Genomic DNA, 23147 nt, shown 5'->3' with positions numbered 1-23147 from the left:
CCACACCCAAAGCACTCCCCGGGGGGGTTAACCGTGCATGGGGTTCACCGCCAATGAGCAGAGTATGGCCGCCATGCAAAACCTTGCTGCTGCCGGTTGTAGCAGTACCAACTGATAGGCTTAAACGTGCAAAAATCGGAAAGCAAACAAACAAAAACAAAATGGCAACACAATACGACTCAACTAGCGCCATAAGACGCAGCTACTAGCTCAATTAGCATGTTGCTAGCTTGATGAGGAGAGCGCATGATTTATTGCCCGCAGTCTATCAAACACACTTCCGCCGTGCTACTTTAATGGTATGTGTGTACGAGTGTGGGGGCCGCCATATATTCACGTGGGCGCGTGGGTTTGACACTAAACTAGCTATTGTGATCCACGGAGATATAGAAATAAAAACCCATTTAAAATCTTATGTCAAAATAATCACACTAATGCTCCCTTAATGGATTTGTTGATAGCTTTGATATAGGAGGACGCCGCACATAAAAACAAACACACCCCCAAAAAAGAAAAAGCGTTAGCTAGCTAAACCCAAGCCGACGGTTGAGAAGTGATTTACTTGACAAGGATAACAAACTAACACATATCTGTATAACTCACCCGAGCACCGAAGGGCGTCCTCTTCTTCTTTTTTGATCGTCTCTGTGTAATATTCCAACGGGTTCATGAGAAGACGAGATACAGCGGAAGGAGACAGTTTTTGGGGGGGTTGCAAGCAGGCATTAGCCGAGGACAGAGCGATGCACCCTCAACAGCTGTGTTCTGTTTTGAATGAGGACTAAGGGGATGCACGGTCGAGGGGCGGGGCTTCAAACAAGTACACAGTAATTCGCTGCGTTCCATGTCACTGGGAAATACCAATATTTTCAAGCTCAACCGCAGAGTTCAGTTTAAAGTAAACACAAGACTGTCGACCCATGATGGTTAGCATTAACGTCAATATACTGAAAACTAGTGGGTGTTGGTAAAAAAAAAAAAAAGTGGAAGCTTTTACTACTTTTTTTATAAGAAATTTACAACTTCCCGAGATGATGAACGCACCACAAAAGTCGGACGTGGCGTCATAAAACATATTTAAAATGTTCCAAACCACAACATTATATACACACGGTTATATGTCTTACAATAAGTAATTATGATTACCTATATTTTGTAGACGACTTTGGGAAAAAACATTAAGGTTTCCCCCTGGTGGTGATTACCCGCATTTAAGGAATAGCCTGTGAAGAAATTAATTAACTGCCCCTGTATTCTATCGCCCCCTGATGGTCAAACTACTACACAGACTCTAACAAAAAAGGGGGTTTTTATGTTTTTTGTTAAAAGTGAGAGAAATGACCAATTTACAGTTGAAGCACCGTGGAGGACGAACAATTTGTTTTGTTTTATTTGCGGTATACTGTTTTAAAGGATTCTTGTAGGAAAGATGGCTAGGATTTTTTCTATTATTAGCCTAAATATTCCACTTTATAGCTGATTTTTGGAAAATGTATATTTTGTCTGGTTAAGAACATATAAATATTTTAAAAGATCATTTTTTAAAAACTAAATCACAACTTAATTTGCTGAAAAAATTGGAAATTTGAACACTTTTATGAAAGGGTCCGTTTATAGGGTAAAAAGTGTAACTTTTATTTTAATAGCGCTCAAGGTGTTAGTGTGAACTTTGGTGGTTTGGGAACACAAATCAGAGACTGTTGTGGATGAATATCAACATATTTAGTATTTCTTCACATTTTCCATGGGTTGAAACAGCGTGTAAACAAATGTCATATTGTCACTCCCCAAATTTGAGCTGCCTCTCCTTCTGCACACCATGCAGCTCCCTCGCTCGATTTTTCAAAGCCTCCGCTTTCTTCTCGTCCTTCTCCGTCCCATCCCCGAGCTTGTACATGCGGCTGGCATTGGCGCAGCCCCACACATGTCCCAGCTCACAAGCCTGATCGGCGTACTTCAGCGCCAGCTTCATGTCCGGCGCCACTCCTTTGGAATTGCCCTCGATGTACATAGCGCTCAGGTTGAAGCAGGAGGGTGCGAAACCGCTGGAGCACGCTTTCTCGTAGTACTGCCGAGCCACACCGAGGTCGGGTCCTCCCTCCATGGCTCGTCCATCGTGAGCTAACAGGGCCACGTTGTGACAGGCGTCGATTGACTTCTTTCCTCCGGCATTGCAGGAGCGCAGGAAGCAAGAGTAGGCTGTTTTTAGACACTCCGTCACTCCACCTGGTTGGACCATTTAGCAGATTGGTAATGGTAATTCATCTTGAACATGCACTCAAATTACACTGGAGCACATCACATACACAAATCACAATTCCGCATGCCCAAAAAGTAGTAGGAAGAAGCAAAGCTTATTTAATCCTGCCCCTCATCCATTACACATCAGTTGCAATACATTTGTTCGATGTACAACCGCCTTTATGATGGTAATAAATTGATAATAGCTGATGAAATAGCTGACACACAGTTTGATGATGAGTGAGTACAGACAATTGTGATTTTAGAAATAAAGGGTTTGTATGTTCCCTGTAAGCGGCATTATGGATCATCCTAACTGACCTTTTCTGTAGCATATTTAATGAGTGTAGTGTACTTTTATAGTTGTTTCCTCATATCTCCATATGATCATACCAGAGAGCAGTAGAGAGTATGGAGTTTTTTTTGGTCTAGAACGATTGACTTGGACAAGTACATTATTATTGTATACGGTAACCTGTCGACATTTGTCTCACATTTCCACCTTGTTACATTACTGCCAAATGTATTTTAAATCTGTTTAAACTGAATGCCAAAGCACATAATCTGAAATGACCAACCAGGCAATAAACAAAAGGGCATGAATTTACAAGAAAGAACTAGAAAGAAAAACTGAAACACTAAAACGAAAAAAAAAACCCTGCAAAATTAGAAGACGAAAGTTGTACTTTTAAAAAGAAAAATGTTGTAAAATTACAAGTAAAATGTTGCCATATTAGAAAGAAAAATAATCAGATTTGGCCGCACAGTGGCCGAGTGGTTAGCATGTTGGCCACACAGTCAGGAGATCGGGAAGATCTGGTTTTGAATCTCCATTGGGCATCTCTGTGTGGAGTTTGCATGTTCTCCCCGTACGTGCGTGGGTTTTCTCCGGGTACTCCGGTTTCCTCCCACATTCCAAAAACATGCATGTTAGGTTAATTGGTGACTCTAAATTGTCCATAGGTATGAATGTGAGTGTGAATGGTTGTTTGTCTATATGTGCCCTATGATTGGCTGGCGGCCAGTCCAGGGTGTACCCTGCCTCTTGCCCGAAGTCAGCTGGCATAGGCTCCAGCACACCCGCGACCCTTGTGAGGATAAATGGCACAGAAGATGGATGGATAATCAGATTTTTTTAAATTAAGTCCCAATGTTACAAGAATAAACTTGTAATGTGACGAGAAAAACATTGTAATATGATTTTTTTTTTTAGAATTAAGTCACAATGTTATGAGAATAAAGTGTGTAATGACCAAAATGACCAAAAACAATGGTCCATTACAATAATTTTTTTTTGACAATTTGCAATATTGGAAAAATCCAATTGTAACAATGTGCTATCATCCATCCATTTTCTATACCGCTTCATCCTCATTAGGGTCGCGGGGGCATGCTGGAGCCTATCCCAGCTGACTTCGGGCGACAGGCGGGGTACACCCTGGACTGGTCGCCAGCCAATCGCAGGGCACATATAGACAAACAACCATTCACACTCCAGGAGATCTCCAGGCTGTTCCTGTATTGGCCAACGTGCTAACCACTAGACCACCGTGTGGCCCCTGTGCTATCATCAGAAAAGTAAATCATATTTTTTAGAGAATAAATAAATATATATGAAATAAATATGAATAAGATATTGCGAGAATAAACTCATAATACTGAGTGAATATTGAAGTTATTTGAGAGAATACAGCCGTATTTTTGAGAATTAAATGTCCAAATATTATGAACAAAGTTGTTTACTTTCAAGAATACAGTACCAGCGATATGTCAAAATATTATGAAAAAAATTTAACAAAAAAATCCTACTATTATATAACTTTTTACTTTATCATATAAATTAGATTTTTATTAGTAATACAACTCTTTATTCATATTAGCTTTATTGCATTGTTAGGATTGTTGTCTTTTTACCCATGATATGACTTTTTTTCCTGTAACATTTTGTAATATTCTTATTGCACGACTTTATTGTCATCATATGGCATCTGAGGTTGATTTTGGAATCATCCACTATTACTAAGATGTTTGCAATTAGCAGACAAACAACTAAACAGACCCATTTTATTTTTCTTACCCTTGCCTGTGACATGGTAAGCACCCAGCTTGTAGCAGCTCTCTGCATGGCCGTTCTTCTCACAGTTTTGTTTGAGCACTTGTGCAGAAGCCTCAAAGTTTCTTTTCACTCCTTCCAGGTAGTCAGCTAACCTCTGGCAACCTGGCAAGAAAAACACATGTAACAATACAACATAAAACACAAAGAGTTTGTGAAAAAAACAAAAAAAAAGAAAAATATTATACTATTTTATACTATCCAGAATATCAACATTTTAATCAATCAAAACTGGCTTCCCTCATTGCCTGGTACTTGTTCCATGAATTAGCAGTATTTTTTAGGGGTGTTTGTGTGTTTTCGGCATTTGCAAATGTTCCCTGTTTGATTTGTGTTATTGTTATTGGATCATTTCTATGTTTGGAGCGTTTGGTGTTGCTGCGCGTTTGCCCCCATCGGCCACCATACAAAATTAGAGCTAATGCACACAAAGGGTTAACTAAACACATTTCTACATAATCGTTCAGACTTGTGTTTTACCTTCAGAGTCATTCTCCTTGTAGCACTGGAAGCTGTACTCCACCCCCAAATTATCCAGAAACTGCTTCACCTCGTTCTCATCTTCAAAGTTAATGAGTCCTGCCATTTGGCTGCAATCGTGTGTACAATAATCTCACCTCAGCTCCTTGTGACCTTGCTGTGCCATAAGCGAACAATGTTTCAAGAGAAACGCTTTAAAGATACCTCCACTGAAAATGTACAGTTGTTATCGAATGATAAATACACCCGATTAAAATGAGAGAGAATAATTATTGTTTATTTATAAGAGTTAACCAATAGGCAGTACGCGTGCGATTGAGCATAAGCTTCCTGGTTTTGTAACAGTCACTCGCAAGTTCCCGTAGCCACGCCCCCTCGCTTAATGTACTTCCGGTGTTGTGACCTTTGTTTACAGTCTGTCACTTCAGAAAAGAGATCCGCTCGTTTGCTATAAATATACACGTTCTCCGCGCTTGTTCTATTTACGGAACTATCAGTGTTCAGATAGTGATCCTCCAAACATGATTTGCAGCAAAGTGGATAGCCGTCGACGTTGTGGCTCGGAGAGTGAACGGAGGCGACAACAAGTGAGCTAGCTAACTAGCTAGCTTGTTTCGGTGCTACCCGATCGTCTCCTCCTGGCTGTCACCTCCTGCAACTCAGCCGGGCGTTTCCGCAAGAAGACCCGTGGACACCAACGCCAGTCGGGCCGTAGCTACCCCAACAGCCTAGTGAGGACTCCGTTTTTGTGTTGCCCATTAGCTAATAGTGGTCGTTTCACTACCATGGCCTGCAGCTTCTTCAACACGGTAGGTTTTGCTTCGTGTTTTATTGTAGCTCCTTGTAAAAAATGAGTGAATGCAAAGTATCTCCGTGTTGTTCTGCAGGATGAGGCTTCTCCGGCAGGTCTGACAGACCTTTGCCTGACCTTTGTGAGCCAGAACCTGGAGTGTTTCTGCGTGAAGCGTCCCGATGGATCTCTGTGTTTCAGGGAGGCTGTGCTCTTCCCTCAGGAGCTAGCAGACCAGCTGTTGGCTAAAATGGCCACAGAGGGTAAACACGCCACAAAATCTCATACTAATATTAACAATGATGGGCTTGTCCATTGTTTATCATCCAAAAATAATGTCAGTCATAGTGGACTTCTAGGAGAGTATGTGTTGCACAGTCACACACCACTATTTCACTAAATAGCAGATGTAAACAAACTAACCTACACGACAAGTAAGACTCACTATTAACATAAAAAAACTCCCAAGAATAAATAACTGTTAGCATTACATGTATAATACCAACATGTCTGTATAATTGTATTTCAATATTTTTTAAGTCTAAGTCTATTTTTGTAAGCCTTTTTCATTAAGGCCCAAGCACCTACAGTAGTGCTTACTTGCTGGAACCTCAAGTTGAGTGGAAAGTTAAAGGCCCATTCAACGCTGCTCACAACTTTAATTGTTACAGTATTGTTATAGGAAGAAATCACGTTTCTTCTGCCTTTATAGTGCAGCATGTGGTATGCATTTTGATGTCAGTGTGTCATTTGTGCACTTTTCAAATAATTTGACAGCACAAGGCATTAGGCATACCAAAAAAGATAATAAATAAATAAATAAATATTAAAAATTATATATTATATTAAAAAGTCATAATGTGATGACAAAAAGTAAAAAATCTGAAGATGTAAGTCATTTATTTTGAATGAAGACCAAATAGTATGAGAATAAAGTCCTGATATTGCAGGAATGTTACAAAAAAATATGGGAATAAAGCCACAATATTACAGGAATAAAGCCATAATTTTTAAATTTTTCTGCCGGAGTTGTAATATTACCTTTTATACAAACATAAAAGTACGGTATGTTCCCGCCACAGGTCTGTTGAATGACAGCACGGTTGGTGTATTTCGGAGTAGCGAGTACCTGCGGCTGAGGCGAGCGTGCATCCGCACCGCACGAATATCTGCTGAGGCCTTCCAGAGAGCCCTCTGTCCTCACAGGCTGTCAGAGCTGGATGCGGCCAGGGTCAATGCAGACCTCACCATCCCCGATATTCTGCATGGACTGGCAACTAATAAATACTGTCAGGTGGGTGAAGTAGTCTTGGTTGCACTCTCTCCAACGTTGGAGGGCAGTGACAGATGGTGTTACTGTATGTCCCATCCTGCAGGAGTCCCTCCAGCGACTTGTCCTCACGGGCCTCACCATGTCCTCCCTAGAGGAGCCCACCCGACACGGCTTCAGCTCCCTCCAGGGCTTGCGCTCGCTGTCCCTGGCCAACGTGGACTTCTACGACTCGGGCCTGGCAGACGTGTGCGCCCTGCCTCGGCTGGAGAGTCTGGACCTGTCCAACACGTCAGTCACCAACCTGAACCCGCTGCTGGGCCTGAAAGAGAGGCTGCGCTCGCTCACGCTGCACCAGCTCAAAAGGCTGGAGATGAGCACCGCGCAGCTGCTGGGCGTCATCGGCCAGTTGGATGTATTGCAGGTTGGTGGACGGGAGGCGGGGCTTTATGCTAAGCGCTTTGAGATAAACACTTTTTATGCATGCAGCACCTGGACATCAGCGATGATAAACAGTTTACCTCCGACGTTGCTCGTCAGCTGCTTGGACAACCCGGCATACTTCCTGCTCTCGTTTCCCTGGACGTGTCCGGAAGGAAACAGGTGTGTTTATGGTTGGCGTTTCAGTGTAATTGTAAAAAAAAAAAAAAAAAAAAAAAAAAAAGACTTTGTCCTCCCATGCATTTTGCTTAGGGTTGCAAAATGCTGGGAATTTTTGAAGTTCAATGTAAAGCATGAATATTTAGTTTTAATCAAAAGTATGAAGCATTATTGTAAAAACTATATATTAAGTTTATTGTTCTTTTTCAGATTAAAAAAATGGAGATAGTTGCTTGTTACTGGACAGCCGCAAAATATAAGGAATATAAGGCATTAACTGAAATAAACTGCTATATTACAGGGTATATAATGACATTTAATGTAAATACAGTTAAAAAAACATCTTGCACCATAATCTTGGTTAAAAAAAAAAAACAATGTTATACGTACTATGAATGCTCAAATTGGAACAGGAGCCTTTATTTACCTAAACCGCAACCAGCATTTTAAAATGCATGCAGAGGTAGACTGCACAGCACAGCAGCAACAGAACCAATGTTGTGCTAGAGGTAAGTAGCAAACTGTTTGTTAATACCGCTGATGAGTTCACTGTAAATAACAGTATGGCAACTTAAAACACATGAATTTCACACCAGCAGCATTTTAAAGCGCATGCAGTGGTAGATAAGTCTGCTGGATGCTGACCACTGGCTGTTTTTTAATTGTTGATAATTGTGATAGAAGTTTTTATTTTCTATAAATACCGTAGAGTACAGTTAGCCAGACATTCTAGACTTTGTTTTTGTGTGTAAACCTTGCAGGTGACAGATGCTGCTGTTAAGGCTTTTGTTGAGGAAAGACCTGGAATGACCTTTGTGGGACTTTTGGCCACAGATGCAGGTTTTTCTGACTTCCTTTCTGGGGACGGAAACCTGAAAGTAGGATTTTTTTTTGTTGCATACAATTGCTAACTGCAGATGAATGGATGTATTTTAAATTGGTTTTGTGTGTGTGTGTGATTGATTAGGTCACAGGGGAAGCCAATGAAACGCAGATCTGCGAGGCGCTGCGCCGCTACGGCGAGAGGGAGGGCTTTGTGAGAGAAGCTCTGTTTCATCTCTTCAGCCTCACACATGTCATGGAGAAACCTCGACCTGACATTCTTAAGGTGCAAACACATTGTTGTACCTAAACCACCTTTCCACCAAGCACTACAGTTAAGTACAGTTTTAAAGGTGCCCTGTTATGTAGAAGGGACTTTTTAATGATGTTCTAACAGTAGTGTGTGTCCCAACCGGGCTCTAGACGAACCTTTTGTTACTAGGAGCACAGTGGTCCCTAACTTAAAATTGTGCAAGCAGAAAATTGAAGGGCCCACACCGAAATCGACTTACAAAGTAAACATTCACATTTCCTCTTATTTTCACGCTATTACTGATAAATACTGTTAACTCCAATACCGCCCTCTTTTCACACACATCGGACCGCCTCCTTCTTCTTTGGTGTTTGTCTCCTTTCTTCCTCTTTAAGAGTTCATTGCCAACTTCTGTAAAAATAATTAAGGGAAACCAACCAACCCGCTTGTTTTTTTTATTTTATAAGAAATGAGAGCCAGGTAAATGTGTAAACAAAGATGGTAGAAAAGTCAATCAAATGCAGTTGAAATGTGAGCGATCACACAAGCTGCCATCGATAGGCTGAGATTGTGACAAGTTGTTGTCAATTGTCTCCACATTTTACAGACTATTTTTAATTCTCACGGTAGTAAGGGACAAAGTGCGTCCCAAGGGCATACTTTTATCTGGTCGCACATGCGCGAGTAGATGACAAATTTACTCACGACGTGTCATATTTTGCGCATTTAGTCTGGAGCCCTGCCCTAGAGCAGGGGTGTCCAAACTTTTCCAGCGAGGGCCACATACTGAAAATCAAAAGATGCAAGGGCCATGTTGATATTTTGTAAAGCAACACATCTAGATATGCTAAGAAGTTATATATATTTCAAGAAAAAAAACTGCATTTCAGATTTGTGATATAGGTGAAAAAGCCTGTTATTACCATAAACGTCACTCTTTCCATAATAGTATTTCTCCAACTTAATTTTCCAAAAAGTACAACTTTATTTTGTTTTGTTTCTCATAATATTATTATTTCAACTCTATGCTACTAAAATGGCATTATTTTACCCTGATAATATGAGTTTGTTCTTGTAAAATTGCAACTTTTTTCTTGTTAGAATACACCTTTTTTTCTCTTAATATGTTGACTTTGTTCATGTTAATTTAGAAAAAAAAAAGTGTCTAGTGTTTCAGCTTTCTTCTTGTAAATTTTCTTTATGTTATTATGATTTTATTTCCATAATATTTAGACTTTATTCCCATAGTATAATAACATTTTCTGCAACCTAATTTTCCAAAAAGTACAACTTTATTCGTTGTTTGGTTTATTCGTTGCTGCTGGGTTTCATTTTTTTATTTTATTTTTTTATAATGTGCCGCGGCCCACACTTTGGACACCCCTGCCCTAGAGCCTTTTGATGAGCACCAAATCTATCGTCTCCCTCAATTGTTTGCTCCACTTTTGAGAGAAGAGGCGCTCAAACCCTGTTTTTGAAGCTGCCTTTTCTTTGTTAAAAACCAAAAAGTCTTCACGACAAAATACAGATCTGACAACAATCAGTAAATGAGTAATAGACGTGGGAGCTGTAAAGGGTCCCTGACATGATTCATCAACTTTGCTTAAATGTGTTATATATTGTTTGTAATTATGTTTGACATTGTTCGAAACGAACCGTAAACTCCCAAAAATTACACTTATAGTTCTGTGACGAACTAGCTCGCAGCTCAGCCTCATTTCCAGCAGTGACGTCATCGGGGTAACGTCTCTCAGCTAAAGCAGAGTAAACAAACGCTTCTCGAGGTAGATCGCCGACTTGGTTCAGTATATTTATCATCAAAATAGTAGTCATGCCAAAATGTTGTGTTGCTGCTGGGTGTTCATAGTTGTTTTCTTTTCCAAAAGAGGAAGGTTTAAGACAACAATGGACAAAGCAAGTGCGGAGAATGAGAGACAGACCTCGAGTTCTGTTCTTTGCAGTGACCGGTTCACTGATCAGTTCACTGACGAAAGCAACACCTTTACAAGAAGCATTTGGCTTATAAACGGTAGTAACGCATTTTGAAAAAGGATGGTATTCCGCCGGTAAACGGGAAAAAAACAAGACAACGAAGAACGACTACGTCACAGTTGGCACAAGAGAGTAAGTCATGTCTTGTTTGCGTATTGTCTTCTTAACACCATTCCACGATAGTATCAAGGCTGCGAAGCATTATGCGTGTTATATAAACATCTCTTGACAACGATACTGTATGTTTACTGTGGGGGGACGAGTTCGTCGTGGCTGCCGTCAAACAATGTAGAACATAATTGCAATGTAGACCATAATTGCAAACAATATATACTGTAACATATTTAAGCAAAGTTGATGAATCATGTCACAGACTTTTTAGCTAAAGCTACAGTTCCCAGTCGGGCTTACTAAAAGCACTTTTAAACTGTCTAAATTCCAGCATCAAGGACAGATTTTATTGTGGGGCCTCTGACATGTACTCAAAATTGGTTCGAAAAAATACTAGAATATGGTTGGCCCTAATGCCAGTGGACTATAACGGTGAAAGAATGCCAATAAAGTTGAAATTCCAAAAATGGCATACCACGTCAAACTGTACTGCTTGGTGGAAACAGAGCTGAAGTCCCCCACAGTCCTTCAATGACGTGTTGGCCAACCATCTACCTCCTATGTGGCTTCCAGCTTGTAGTTTTAGGCATGAAGAACCACCCCGCCACTCTCAATGTCCAGCTAGCGGCCAGCGCCTGCGTGTTCAACCTAACCAAGCAGGACCTAGCAGCCGGGATGCCGGTTGGGCTGCTGAGCACCGTCACTCAGCTCCTTCTGGAAGCCATGAGGACGTTTCCCAACCACCAACAGGTAGCTTCAACCACACGCCGCATGGATGCCATATAGCATAAAGATGGAAATGAGACATCAGAATTATAGTGGGATCCCCAAATACTGTACTTCATATTTATTCTTCATTTCAGCTGCAGAAGAACTGCCTGCTGTCTCTTTGCAGTGACCGGATTTTACAAGAGGTGCCATTTAACAGGTTGGAAACTTTTTCTCACAGCAATGCGTCTTGTTCATTTAAAAGAAATGCCGCTTTATTCTTATAAACTTTATTTTTGCAATTGTACGATTTTATTCATGCAACAGAAAGACTTTGCCCTCGTAACGTAACGACTGTTTTCTCTAAAAATGTCATTTTATTGCCGCAAAATCTGATGCTTTTCCCGTAACTTCCCAACGTAATTCTCATAGTATTACTGTTCTCGTAACCCTGTGACTTTTTTTCCTCGTAATTGTTCAACCTTATTCTCATAGCTGCGACGTTCTTCTCATAACAGCATAACTTGGCATGTTTCTCATAGAAATGCTCATTGACTCGCATAAATGTACCACTTTGTTTATGTTTTCACAGGTTTGAAGCTGCTAAGCTGGTGATGCAGTGGCTCTGCAATCACGAGGACCAAAATATGCAGAGGATGGCTGTAGCGATCATTTCCATTCTGGCTGCGAAGGTACATAAAGGCATTGCAGGTGTATTATACATTTACAGATGTTTGAGTCTTAAACTTTTTTTTTCAGTTGTCCACAGAACAAACAGCTCAGCTGGGAGCAGAGTTGTCCATCGTCAAGGTAAGAAGACACCTCGCCTTGCAATGACGTCGGGATAAAGTTTGATAGTAAATACGCTGTCCGCTTCCTGTAGCAACTCCTCCACATTGTGCGTCAGAAAGCCACACAAGGCATGGTGGACGCCACCCTCAAATTTACACTCAGCGCCCTCTGGAATCTTACTGACGAATCACCAACAACCTGTCGCCATTTCATCGAGAATCAAGGACTGGACCTGTTCATCAAGGTTCTAGAGGTACAAAACCAAAGAATATAGTGGGAATACTATGAGGATAATGCTGTCATTTTACGCAAAAAACATTCCAAGAAAAATGAATATTATTAGAGGTGTCACAAGATGAGACGATGCACAAGATCGTGTCCACGAGAGCGAGACGAGCCAGGATTTTAACATTAATTATCAATAAAAAATAAATAACTAAAACTTTTTTAAATTAACTGAGTCACAAAACAATACAAGTGCGTTTTGAAATGCTTATTGTCCCACAAATTGATGCTAAACTATACTATTGTCAACATTTTTTAAGACTAAATAAAACACTAATGTTGCGATATATCTAATAATAATAATAATGAATAATAATATAACAGGCCGCACGGTGGCAGAGTGGTTAGCATGTTGGCCACACAGTCAGGAGATCTGGAAGATCTTGGGTATCTCTGTGTGGAGTTTGCATGTTCTCCCAGTGGGTGCGTGGGTTTTCTCCGGGTACTCCGGTTTCCTCCCACATTCCAAAAACATGCATGTTAGGTTAATTGGTGACTCTAAATTGTCCATAGGTATGAATGTGAGTGTGAATGGTTGTTTGTCTATATGTGCCCTGCGATTGGCTGGCGACCAGTCCAGGGTGTACCCCGCCTGTCGCCCAAGGTCAGCTGGGATAGGCTCCAGCATACCCCCGCAATCCTAGTGAGGACAAGCGGCATAGAAAATGGATGGATGGATGGATGGATGTTACGAGAAAAACATTGTAGTAGGATTTTTTTCAAGAATTAAGTCACAAAGTTTCAAGACTAAAGTTGGAATGTTACGAGAAAAACATTGTACCATTACAAGAAAATAAATCTGATTTTTTTTTTTTTTTTTGATGAGTCCCAATATTACAAGAATAAAAATAATGTTGCAAGAAAAACCTGACCCCTCGCCTAAATCTCATTACTAATATTTCCACACAGGGGATGTGGCATTTGGCTTTGCAATTATCTTTTTTCCTCCTAATTTGTATGACCTTGCATTGCTCCTCACGGGGCTCCACTCTTTTACTGTGTGTATGCTAGCAGCCGCGCCTCCCTCCACCGAGACTAAAGGGGTATTCTGCGAAGCGAGTTTAGTGGGTTAGCGAGCTGTGTTGAGTGGAAAGCCGGACTCGTGTGTTCAGCGACAGTAGCGCTCTTTTAAAGCAGCTGTATCGCCATGGTAACTTAGGCTAAACTCATAGCCTGGTCAAGACCAGGTTATGTCCAGGCTTTCAGCTTAAAATCAGCTATGAAAGTGCTACTGTTTCACTGTTTAACTCAGTTGGAGATGCGTCACCATTTATTTAGAACCTACAAGGTTCCCGATGGGACATGGGGGGGAAAAAAAAAGAGCATTCCCTGATGATATTATCCATCTATAAGTGAGATACATTTTCAGCCGAGGGAATACGCTAGATATGCTCACGCGAGCACCAGAAATAAAATGTAATTTGAAATATTAATAATTAATGTTAGCAGATGTAAATGTCACAGGAGTCCCTGCTTGAGTACTGAGCCTGTTAGTCTTCTTATATTACTATATTTGCTGGAGGAATAAACACTCGGAGGCATTAAAACACTTATTTTATTATAAAAAGGAAAAAATAATAAAAGTCGCCACAAAACACTTCACACTGCCATCTAGTGGTCACAACGAGATACAGGAGATTAAAATATTTAATGAGCTTATGACATCAAAAACGGATGGATAATGGATAAGTGTTAATATGTCAAAGTTGTGCAATGTTGAGTTGACAAATGAAAAGACTAGTCGGATATAGTTAGTATAATAATCACTGTTAACTTGCTAATTCATACGCTGCATTGCTGAATGGACGAAAGACTACTTAAAACTGTAGTTTTTACGTTTTATTTTAATCTCATAGTCTTAAAACATTTTTCTCAGAGTTTTTTAACTTGTAAAAATATTATGTTTTATAAAAATAAGAAAATACTAGTTTGTTCTCACAGCTTTACAAGTTCTTCATGGAAAAATGCCACTTTATTCTCATAATACTGTAGTTGTATCTTTACAACTTAATTCCTACAACTTTGACTTCATTCTCTTAAAGTGACTATTTATTTTTACAACTGTATAATTTTCTTTCAGAATGTCACGACATTTTGTCCAAAACAAAACAAAACAAAACAAAACAAAACAATGATCTCACTGTATTGCGACTTTATTCTTGTAACTTTACCACTTGTAACTTGTAACTTGATGACTCAATTCTATTAAATTGACTACGGTACTTTATTCTCATAACTGTGTGACGTAAAAAATACAACTTTTGTCTCATCATTTGACTTTTGGTATAAAAAAAATCGAACATTATGACCATTTTTCCGAGAAATGCGACTTCATTATTTGAACCATACGACCTCTCCTCATTGTACTATACTATATTTTTCATAACTTTAACCATGTAACATAATTTTGCAACGTTGCAAAATGACTATTTCATTTTGCGTACCTCCCTCCTTTGTCTGCAGTCCTTCCCTAACGAGTCGTCCATTCAGCAGAAAGTTCTGGGTCTCCTGGTGAGCTACTTGTATTCTTGAAGAACTGCATTAAAAAGATACATCAAGCTCATTGAAAACATGCTAAATGCTACATGCTAACGTCACCTGTGTAGAACAACATAGCGGAAGTGGGCGAGCTGCACGGTGAGCTGATGGTGCAGACCTTCCTGGACCACATCAGGACCCTGCTGCACAGTCCAGAAGTGGAGGTGAGCTACTTCGCCGCCGGAATCTTGGCGCACCTGACGTCACGAGGGAAGGACGCGTGGACGCTCAGGCCAGACCTCAGATCCTCACTGCTGGAGCAGCTGGTAAGAAAACGCGATGACCTTGTGCAGAAATGTGGGTAAAGGTTGCAGCCAGGCCTCACCGCATGTCTTCTGCTAGCACGCGGTCATCATGAAGTGGCCCGCACCCGACTGTGAGATGGTGGCGTACAGGTGAGAGAAACATTTGAAAGGTTTCAAATTCCAGTAAATATACTCCAATATGTTTCACCCTGCAGGTCGTTTAACCCCTTCTTTCCTCTTCTGGAGTGCTTCCACACGCCCGGGGTGCAGCTATGGGCGGCGTGGGCCATGCAACATGTGTGCAGCAAGAATGGTGAGAAGATAGATGCTTTCATACAGCTCTGCTCTTACTTCATATTATAATAATAATATGGCGTCAAGCAGCCTCGCGGTACTGCAGCATGCTGTTGGACGAAGGCGGCCTTCAGCAGCTGGAGCGCGTTCACGCCAACCCACAAACCCACCCGGATGTCCAACTGTTGACCGAGAGCATTTTGGAGAGTCTGGAACGTCATCGGGCGCGCACGGGGCAGCTGACTGGACGCCGCCTGCCGCCCCTATGAGCTCCTAAGACGGTAAAGACACACACTCTTTGACAACATCCTCTGCCCATTAAATACGGCTTGCCAGTGTTGTTCATACAGAAAAAAGTGGAGGAACAGCAAGGGACAATGTTCACCCGGAGTCTTTCCTACTTCAGAGGCATAACAGAGACAGGGTGGCGCCTGTGTGTAAGGGAATGCTATAGAAATGCAGGACACATGCCATGTTGCTCGTCTGTGTAAACGGCACCAACTAAGAATAGGAGGACAGTTTTGGCAGTAACTTTTCAATATCTGGCCCTTTTCCGTGTCTCTGTCCTGTATAAATGGCACAGGATACGGGCACAAAGATCGACCTGGCATTTTTCCTACTTCCCTGGAAGTAAGGGAATGCTGGAAAGGTGGGCCAGGGGTGTGAAGTTTGACTCACTTCTCTATAGTTTGTCTTTATTCGTTTCGCGGTTGTTTCGTTTGCAGTTTTCCTATTTCTGAGATTGTAAAAAGGCAGACTGTGCCTGTGTGCAAGGGAATTATCGAAAGGCTGTAGAGAAATATGAAGTTTTAACATCCAAGGCTCACTTTTCCATTGCCGGCTTGTTTTCTTTTCATTGTTTTGTATGAATGGCACCAACACAGAATAGGGGCATCAAATTTCCCCTACATTTTTCCTACTCGCAGTGGTGGGACGGTGCCTGTGTGTAAGGGAATGCCGCAATGCCTGGACAGGGAAAGTTTAACAGTTCTTTCTGTTCTGTATAAACGACACCAACATGGAATAGGGGGACCACGTTGAGCCAACGTTTTCCTTCTTTGGAGATAGTGTAAGAGCTGTAACAGAGGCAGGACGGCGCCTGTGTGTAATAAATGCCGGTTTTTGTTTTACTCTTTTGTCGGATCTCTGTTTGAAAGAGGCCATTTTCTCTTTCAGGTAACTTCCTAAACAAGAGGATCCGATCTACCAGTATAGGATGTGATCTTATCGAGAATCCCCCAATTGTACAAATAGAAGGACAGAGGGTACGCACTTTTTTTGCACACGAACACTCTAAGCTTATTTATATCCTTTGTGTTGGTTTTAAAACCAAAAATATATTATATTTCAGCGAATGTGTCAAGTATGCTTAAAAATCAGTACGAGATTTCAGCATTTATGGACTGTTTGACAATGGATTAAAAAAAATGCAGCATGACGTGTGGTCTGGAGCATATTGGGACTTGTGTCAGTTTGGGGACGCCTGTGCTCGTTTGTTAGCTATTCCCTCTCCAAGAGGCGGGACAGTCTGCTTGCTGAAGACATTTGAAAATGGTCAGAATGAAATCACAGCAAGGAGACTTTTTGCTGTAAAAAAAACTAAAGGCAATATGACCAGGTACGGTGGTCTGTACTGTCTTGTAGGCTCCTCAAACTGCACTGGCAATACTCTCTGTACTCTCTAAATGTGTTGGTAAGCTTGTCGGCATGTTTGTGTGCATTTTTAAAAAGTATTATAAAATATGTACATAGCATTACAAAAAGGTATTGGCTTGTTCATGAACAGCTTGAATTTATTGTATATTCTTGAGTACTGTACTATTGACTGTTTTTTTCTGATCATTTGAGTGATTGTAATAATTAAAAAAAACCCAAAACAAACAATGGAGGCACAGTCAAAAAGGTCGAGTAAACACTTACCTGCCACCACTTTTTTCATTTCTTTTTCTTTGCTGTCACTTGTGCCCGTCCCAAAAAAAGCCAAAGAAATAGCAAAACACATGATCGTGATTGGAACCTTTGAGCCACGTTTTACCACTTTTGGTTCATCTCTACATTGTGTCGTCTTCTGAGGAATTCCACTTTGGGAGTGCCACTCTAGTAAGTGCAAAAAGAAGTACACAATTCACTGTGTGATTCTGGTTGACTTTCTGGTTCAGAATCAAAAGTTATTCTGCTGCTTGTACAGTAGAACTTCTTGGGTGTTAACTGTCATAAAAGTGTAAAAAGAAGTTAAGTACAAATACAGTGGAACCTCCCCAGTTGAGCACAGTCTGTCCGGTGAAGCTGGTTGACTTCCAAGTTGTTCAAGTTTTGACAAATAATCTACAGTGAATTATTTGCTTATCGAAACCTGCGAGTTTTGAGTCATAATTTTATTAGAAGGACTTGTTTGAACTCCAAATTGTACCACTTTAAAGGTGTTTGACCAAGTCATGCAAGTGTAAAAACAAGTTATACAAATACAGTGGACCCTCAAGTTGAACACAGTCTATCGTCTTAGGCTGGTTGACTTACAAGTTTTCCACTTAGAATTAATGTAAAGTGAATTACTCATTCATCAAAACTCCAGAATTTTGTTTTGACTTGAAACATTTTTCTTGAAATCCATTCAGGCATTTGACGATAGTTAAGTCATACAGACAGACGTTTTGACAGAAGTGTCAAAAGAAGAAGTTAAACAATAAAGTGGAAGCTCCACAGTTCAAGAGTCTTTCTCCTGAAGCTGGTTGACTTCCACGTTGTTCAAATTTTACCATTAGAAATAATGTAAAGTGGATTATTCATTCATCTCAACATTTAACTTTTGAGGGATATTTGTCCAGAAAACTTTGGTTGAACTCCAAATTGTACCACTTAACAGATGTTGGAAAAGTTGTCAGTCTACCCTGTGATGCTGGTTCACTTTCAAGTTGTTCAAATTGTCCCATTAGAAATAATGTGAATTATTCACTCATCAAAACTCCCAAGTTTTAACTTTTGAGGCATATTTTTCCAAAAAACTTTGGTTGAACTCCAAATTGTACCACTTTTGAGTATAGTTTGACTATATTTAAAGAAGGTATAGTACAAATACAGTGGGAACCTCCACAGTTGAACAGTCTGTCTTGTGAAGCTGGTTGACTTCCAAGTTGTTCAAATTTCCCCATTAGAAATAATGTAAAGTGAATTATTCATTCATTGCAACGCCCACGATTTGTTAACTTTTGAGGCCTATTTTTCCAGACAACTTTGTCTGAACTCCAAATTACGCATTTTTGAAGTGTTCAACAATCGGTAAGTCATAACATGATACCACTTTTGAGACATTTGACTATCGTTTAGTGATGTGATGCTGGTTGACTTTCAAGTTGTTCCAATTTAGATTTTGAAATAATCCAAAGTGAATTATTCATTCATCAAAACGCAGTAGTTGAAACTCCCATGTTAACCACAATCCTTTTGGGGATGCTGGTTGACTTCCAAGACTTTTAAGGCACATTTTTCTAGAAAATGTTTGGTTGAGTTCTAAATCATACCATGTTTTTCAACTGCTGTACTTGTATAGCTTCTTCCTACACTTATGACATAACTATGGTTATCGGTGTCTTTGATACACTTTTATGAGGTTTGTCGGTTCAACAATGCGCTTTGCTACAAAGTGTTCACTTTTTTTCTAATTAGGAAATAAAAAATGTATAGGTTTACATTGTTTTATTGAATTTTTTTCATATGTGAGACACATTTTCGGCTTATTGGCTTCCTGAATTAATTTACTGTAGTGGTTTCAGCTTTGTAAGTGCCATTCATGTGGAGATTTTACATATACAGTTTATAAAAAAACAAAAAACAAAGTGGTTCATCACCAAAAACAAAAATTATTTGCCAGTATATCGCGGAGGTCTCTTTTCTATGAATGCCGCCATTCCCTCGCGTCTGTCCCGTGTCGGGATGACCTAAAAAGGACAAACCAGACTGTTTATTAGGTACACCTGCACCATACAATAAAAAGTCCTTTCTTACCTGAGCATAGCACATTCTCTCTATCGCCATTGCTGAGGTGATGTCAACCTAATGCAGTGAAATCTCAGTCAGCACACAAGCACGAGGACAAAAAAGGACAACTTCCCATCACAGTGTACCTCAGTGCCTCTGTTCATTGCCTCTTTTGCCATCCGCACGGCGATGGGAGCCTAGAACACGAGAGAAGGACAGTTCCACCAATCAAAAGTCAGCATTATCATATTTGTGAAGGCAGACGTGTGATTGTATTGGAGCTCATTAGTGGTCATTGTCAGTGTTTATAAATGTAGCGTGTTGGCCCATTTCTCAACTCTGGCCCGGCCGACTGCAGGCATCTGAGCTGGAGTAGAAGAAATGTGGAACGACAGAAGCCCGGAGAGAAAGATGAGAGGAGGGGTTGTGGAGCGGAGGAAGTAGTGGAGATAGGTGGTTATTTAAAAAAAAAAAAAAAAAAAAAGGATGAGGAAGTTGCCTGGAGGTGGAGGGGGTGAATTGGAGGTGTTCTAACCTGCGGCAGGATCTCTCTGGCCAGGCTGAGTGCTTCTGAGTAAGCGGCATCTCCAGTCTCGTTCTGGTCCACCGCTCGGTTCACCAGGCCCATCTCCATTGCCCCCCGCCCTCCCACGCGCTTCCCTGACAAAAAAAAAAGTATGCTGTGCTACTGCTCCATGCACGTTCCATGCAGTGATTGTTGTGTTACCACCTGTGAAGATCAGCTCCTTGGCCAGAGTGATGCCTACGGTGCGCGGCAGCCGCTGACTACCCCCTGTGCCGCACAAGACCACCTCAAGGTCAGCCCCACCGGGGGGAAAAAACGTCCTTATTAATGTGTGTGTCTTACCGGCCCCTGGAAGCAGCCCCCGTGTTGTCTCAATCAAGCCCATCTGGGCCGAATATGCTGAGCTCGGGACAAAACAGAGCAGAAGGACGAGTGAAGGTGGGTCGCAGATGAGCGTGATTAAGGTGGTGAGGGGTGCCAAAATGTGTGACTGATCCCTAATGTCAACAACACCTGCTAACCTCGCTCAGCCACGGATTCTCCCATCATGTGTGGATTTAAAGGCCCAACAGTGCAGGGTTTAATGCATAAAAATGCTCATCATCATTAAGTACAGTGGTCACAGAAGTGTGAAAATAAGCTAAGCACCATAAAATAAAGCAAAAGCAAAACTACTCACCCTTTTAGGATGCCTGACACACATGCAACGAAGCTTCGATGGTCATTTTTATGCTCAGCATTAATGCTTTGAGTCAGAACTAACACGATCGCTCCTCTTGCCAGTTATTAATGATAAGCACCACCTTGCACAATAGAAACGAACAGAGCGAGTCAAAATAACCCACAAAGTCAAAGTCACGCATGGGGACATATGCGCTACATATGCATCATATTGTTCATGCGATCGCTCCTTCCACCAGTTATTTATGATAACCACCACATTCCATTATAGAAATGAACAGAATGACTCGAAATACTCCCCAAAGTCAAAGCTAACAGTGCACTCACTCATGCACGGGGCCAACATATGTGTCATATTGTTGATGCGGTCGCTCCTCCCATTGGTTATTTATAATAACCACCACCTTACATTATAGAAATCAAAGAGAATGACTTGAAATTATCCACAAAGTCAAAGCCCACAGTATGCTTGCTCATGCACAAGGGCATACGTGCTACATGTGTCATGTAGGTAATCTGATGGCTTCTCCCACCAGCTATTTATGATCACCACCACCTTGCATTATAGAAATCGAAGAGAATGACTTGAAATAATCCTGAAAGTCAATGCACAGGCATCCATATGTGTCATAAGTCATGTGTCAGCTCCTCCCACGATTATTCATGATAACCCCACCTTGCATTATAGAAATGGAAGAGAATGACTTGAAACAATCCACAATGTCAAACCCCGCAGTACGCTTGCTCACGCACAGGGACATATGTGCTACATGTGTGTCATACAGTTAATGTGATCACTCCTCATTCTAGAAATCAATAACAATGACTTGAAATAATCCACAAAGTCAAAGCCCACAGTATGCTTGCTCATGCACGGGGACATACACGCTCCATGTATGTCATATAGTTAATATGAGCACTCCCCCCACCGGTTATTTATCATCAACCACCCCCGGCATGATAGAAATGAACATAATGAGTTGAAATAATCGACAAAGTCAAAACCCACAGTGCGCTCCCTCATGCATGGGCCAGGCATACGTGTCATACAGTTAATTCGGGTCGCTCCGCCCACCAGTTATTAACCATAACCGCAACCTTGCACAATAAAAATAGACAAAGTAGCAGAAATAATCCCCACTTTTCTTTTTTTTACATACAGCATTTTAAGATGTGTAGCGAAGCCCGCTAATCATGTAGCTTTGTAGACATCATATCACTCACCAGCAGTGCGAAGGTCACAGGCCAAGGCTAGCTCCAGTCCTCCTCCTAGAGCCACCCCATCAATGGCTGCTATGGTGGGCATGGGCAGCGAGGCTGAATAAAAACACACTACTAGTAGTAGCAGCAGTAGTAAGTCATGCTACACTCTTCTCGGTCATACCTATCTGAGTCATAAGGCCCCGCAGGCCGTGAACAAACAAATCGGATTCTCGGTCGTCCATCAACGCTCGTTCTTTCAGGTCGGCGCCTGCAAGGGAAGGCAAAAGTATTTTTTACCGAGGTCTCTCACACGCTTCACTGAGTCGACTAGGCTAGGCCACCTGCACAGAAGACACCGGGAACTAAACTCCTGAAGACGAGCACACGTACTGCTGAGTCGTCATTGGACAGCACGGACATCAGCGCTCTCATCTGCTCACACAAACATCTCACTTAGCCGCCGTGCACGTGCCCATCCGTGTGTGTGACAGGACATACCTGGGACACAAACACATGGCCCAGAGCGTTTCGGGCCTTGTGTCGACACATGAGCACCTCCGCGATACCTGAAAAAGACAACGTCCTGATTTGTTGTGAATGAACACAATGCAGCTGAATTCACCCATTACTTGTTCACTTGAAGCTGCAAATTTGACTGGATTTGTTGCTGTGTCATCCATGAGCAGAAAAGGTGCATCAATGGGACAAGGAACCATATTTGGTCAAATATAATAGACGCCACGCGTGTGACTTCCCCCAGCCAATCAGCAAACAATAAAAACAGAATGAAATAGTATCAAAGTAAAGTATTAAACTGATATACCGTATATACTGATCATACATAACTTAAACTGTATTTGCTTAAGTATATTATTTTCATAAATACAATGAACATATATCAATATTTAAATGTATGTTATATAGAGATTTTTTTATGTTTTGTATAAAAATCACTTTTATTTACAAATAAACTCCAAAATAGGAAACTCAACTTTTTTTATATTTTCTTTTAAATATAACAAAATTAAAGAAATGCGAAAGCAGTGGATTTTAGTATTTCTAACGTATCAGACAAGTATATTATTTTCATTAATACAATAATCTTGTATAAATATTTAGATTTAAATTCAGTGTATTTAATATACAGAAAACTTTTTTTTAAAGATATTGTAGTAAAAACACTTTTCTTTATAAACTCCAAAAAAATAAAAATAAATACAAGTATTGT

The 23147-nt window shown here is 40.9% G+C and overlaps 4 protein-coding genes across 9 annotated transcripts in view; 1 reads left to right on the top strand and 3 right to left on the bottom strand.

Moving 5' to 3' along the window:
* ralgps2 (Ral GEF with PH domain and SH3 binding motif 2) overlaps window positions 1-783 on the bottom strand; it is an 89457-nt gene extending 88674 nt beyond the window's left edge. For all 4 annotated transcript variants that reach the window (XM_054790490.1, XM_054790493.1, XM_054790491.1 and 1 more), the window contains exon 1: window positions 604-783. The gene's annotated coding sequence lies outside the window, so the exon portion shown is untranslated. The remainder of the gene's footprint in view (window positions 1-603) is intronic.
* Window positions 784-1668: 885 nt separating this feature from the next.
* On the bottom strand, window positions 1669-5304 carry LOC129189138 (cytochrome c oxidase assembly factor 7). The gene is made up of 3 exons (XM_054790511.1): window positions 4835-5304; window positions 4319-4459; window positions 1669-2226 (listed from the first exon to the last, which is right to left on the bottom strand). The coding sequence occupies exons 1-3, from the start codon at window positions 4938-4940 to the stop codon at window positions 1781-1783; spliced, it is 693 nt and encodes a 230-aa protein (XP_054646486.1). The 5' UTR covers window positions 4941-5304; the 3' UTR covers window positions 1669-1780.
* Window positions 5202-20590, top strand: zyg11 (zyg-11 family member, cell cycle regulator). The gene is made up of 18 exons (XM_054790487.1): window positions 5202-5643; window positions 5722-5887; window positions 6707-6918; window positions 7001-7318; window positions 7384-7497; window positions 8256-8372; window positions 8462-8602; window positions 11246-11422; window positions 11536-11600; window positions 11973-12072; window positions 12140-12190; window positions 12264-12425; window positions 14921-14968; window positions 15064-15261; window positions 15338-15390; window positions 15456-15553; window positions 15625-15815; window positions 16711-20590. The coding sequence occupies exons 1-17, from the start codon at window positions 5620-5622 to the stop codon at window positions 15801-15803; spliced, it is 2223 nt and encodes a 740-aa protein (XP_054646462.1). The 5' UTR covers window positions 5202-5619; the 3' UTR covers window positions 15804-15815; window positions 16711-20590.
* The window catches only part of echdc2 (enoyl CoA hydratase domain containing 2), a 5809-nt gene continuing 1874 nt past the window's right edge, over window positions 19213-23147 (bottom strand). For 2 of the 3 annotated variants that reach the window (XM_054790504.1, XM_054790505.1), the window contains exons 3-11: window positions 22418-22485; window positions 22261-22351; window positions 22101-22187; window positions 21941-22033; window positions 20240-20434; window positions 20045-20169; window positions 19656-19706; window positions 19537-19584; window positions 19213-19469 (exon numbers count right to left, since the gene is read on the bottom strand). In XM_054790504.1, the coding sequence (XP_054646479.1) occupies window positions 19392-19469; window positions 19537-19584; window positions 19656-19706; window positions 20045-20169; window positions 20240-20434; window positions 21941-22033; window positions 22101-22187; window positions 22261-22351; window positions 22418-22485 (836 nt within the window). In that variant the 3' untranslated portion in view covers window positions 19213-19391. The remainder of the gene's footprint in view (window positions 19470-19536; window positions 19585-19655; window positions 19707-20044; window positions 20170-20239; window positions 20435-21940; window positions 22034-22100; window positions 22188-22260; window positions 22352-22417; window positions 22486-23147) is intronic. The other variant, XM_054790506.1, reaches the window with a different exon arrangement.

This window comes from Dunckerocampus dactyliophorus, chromosome 10 (assembly GCF_027744805.1).
Source record: "Dunckerocampus dactyliophorus isolate RoL2022-P2 chromosome 10, RoL_Ddac_1.1, whole genome shotgun sequence".
Lineage (NCBI taxonomy): Eukaryota > Metazoa > Chordata > Actinopteri > Syngnathiformes > Syngnathidae > Dunckerocampus > Dunckerocampus dactyliophorus.
The sequence above is the reverse complement of the archived record's forward strand: the minus strand, read 5'-3'. Positions and strand labels throughout refer to the sequence as shown.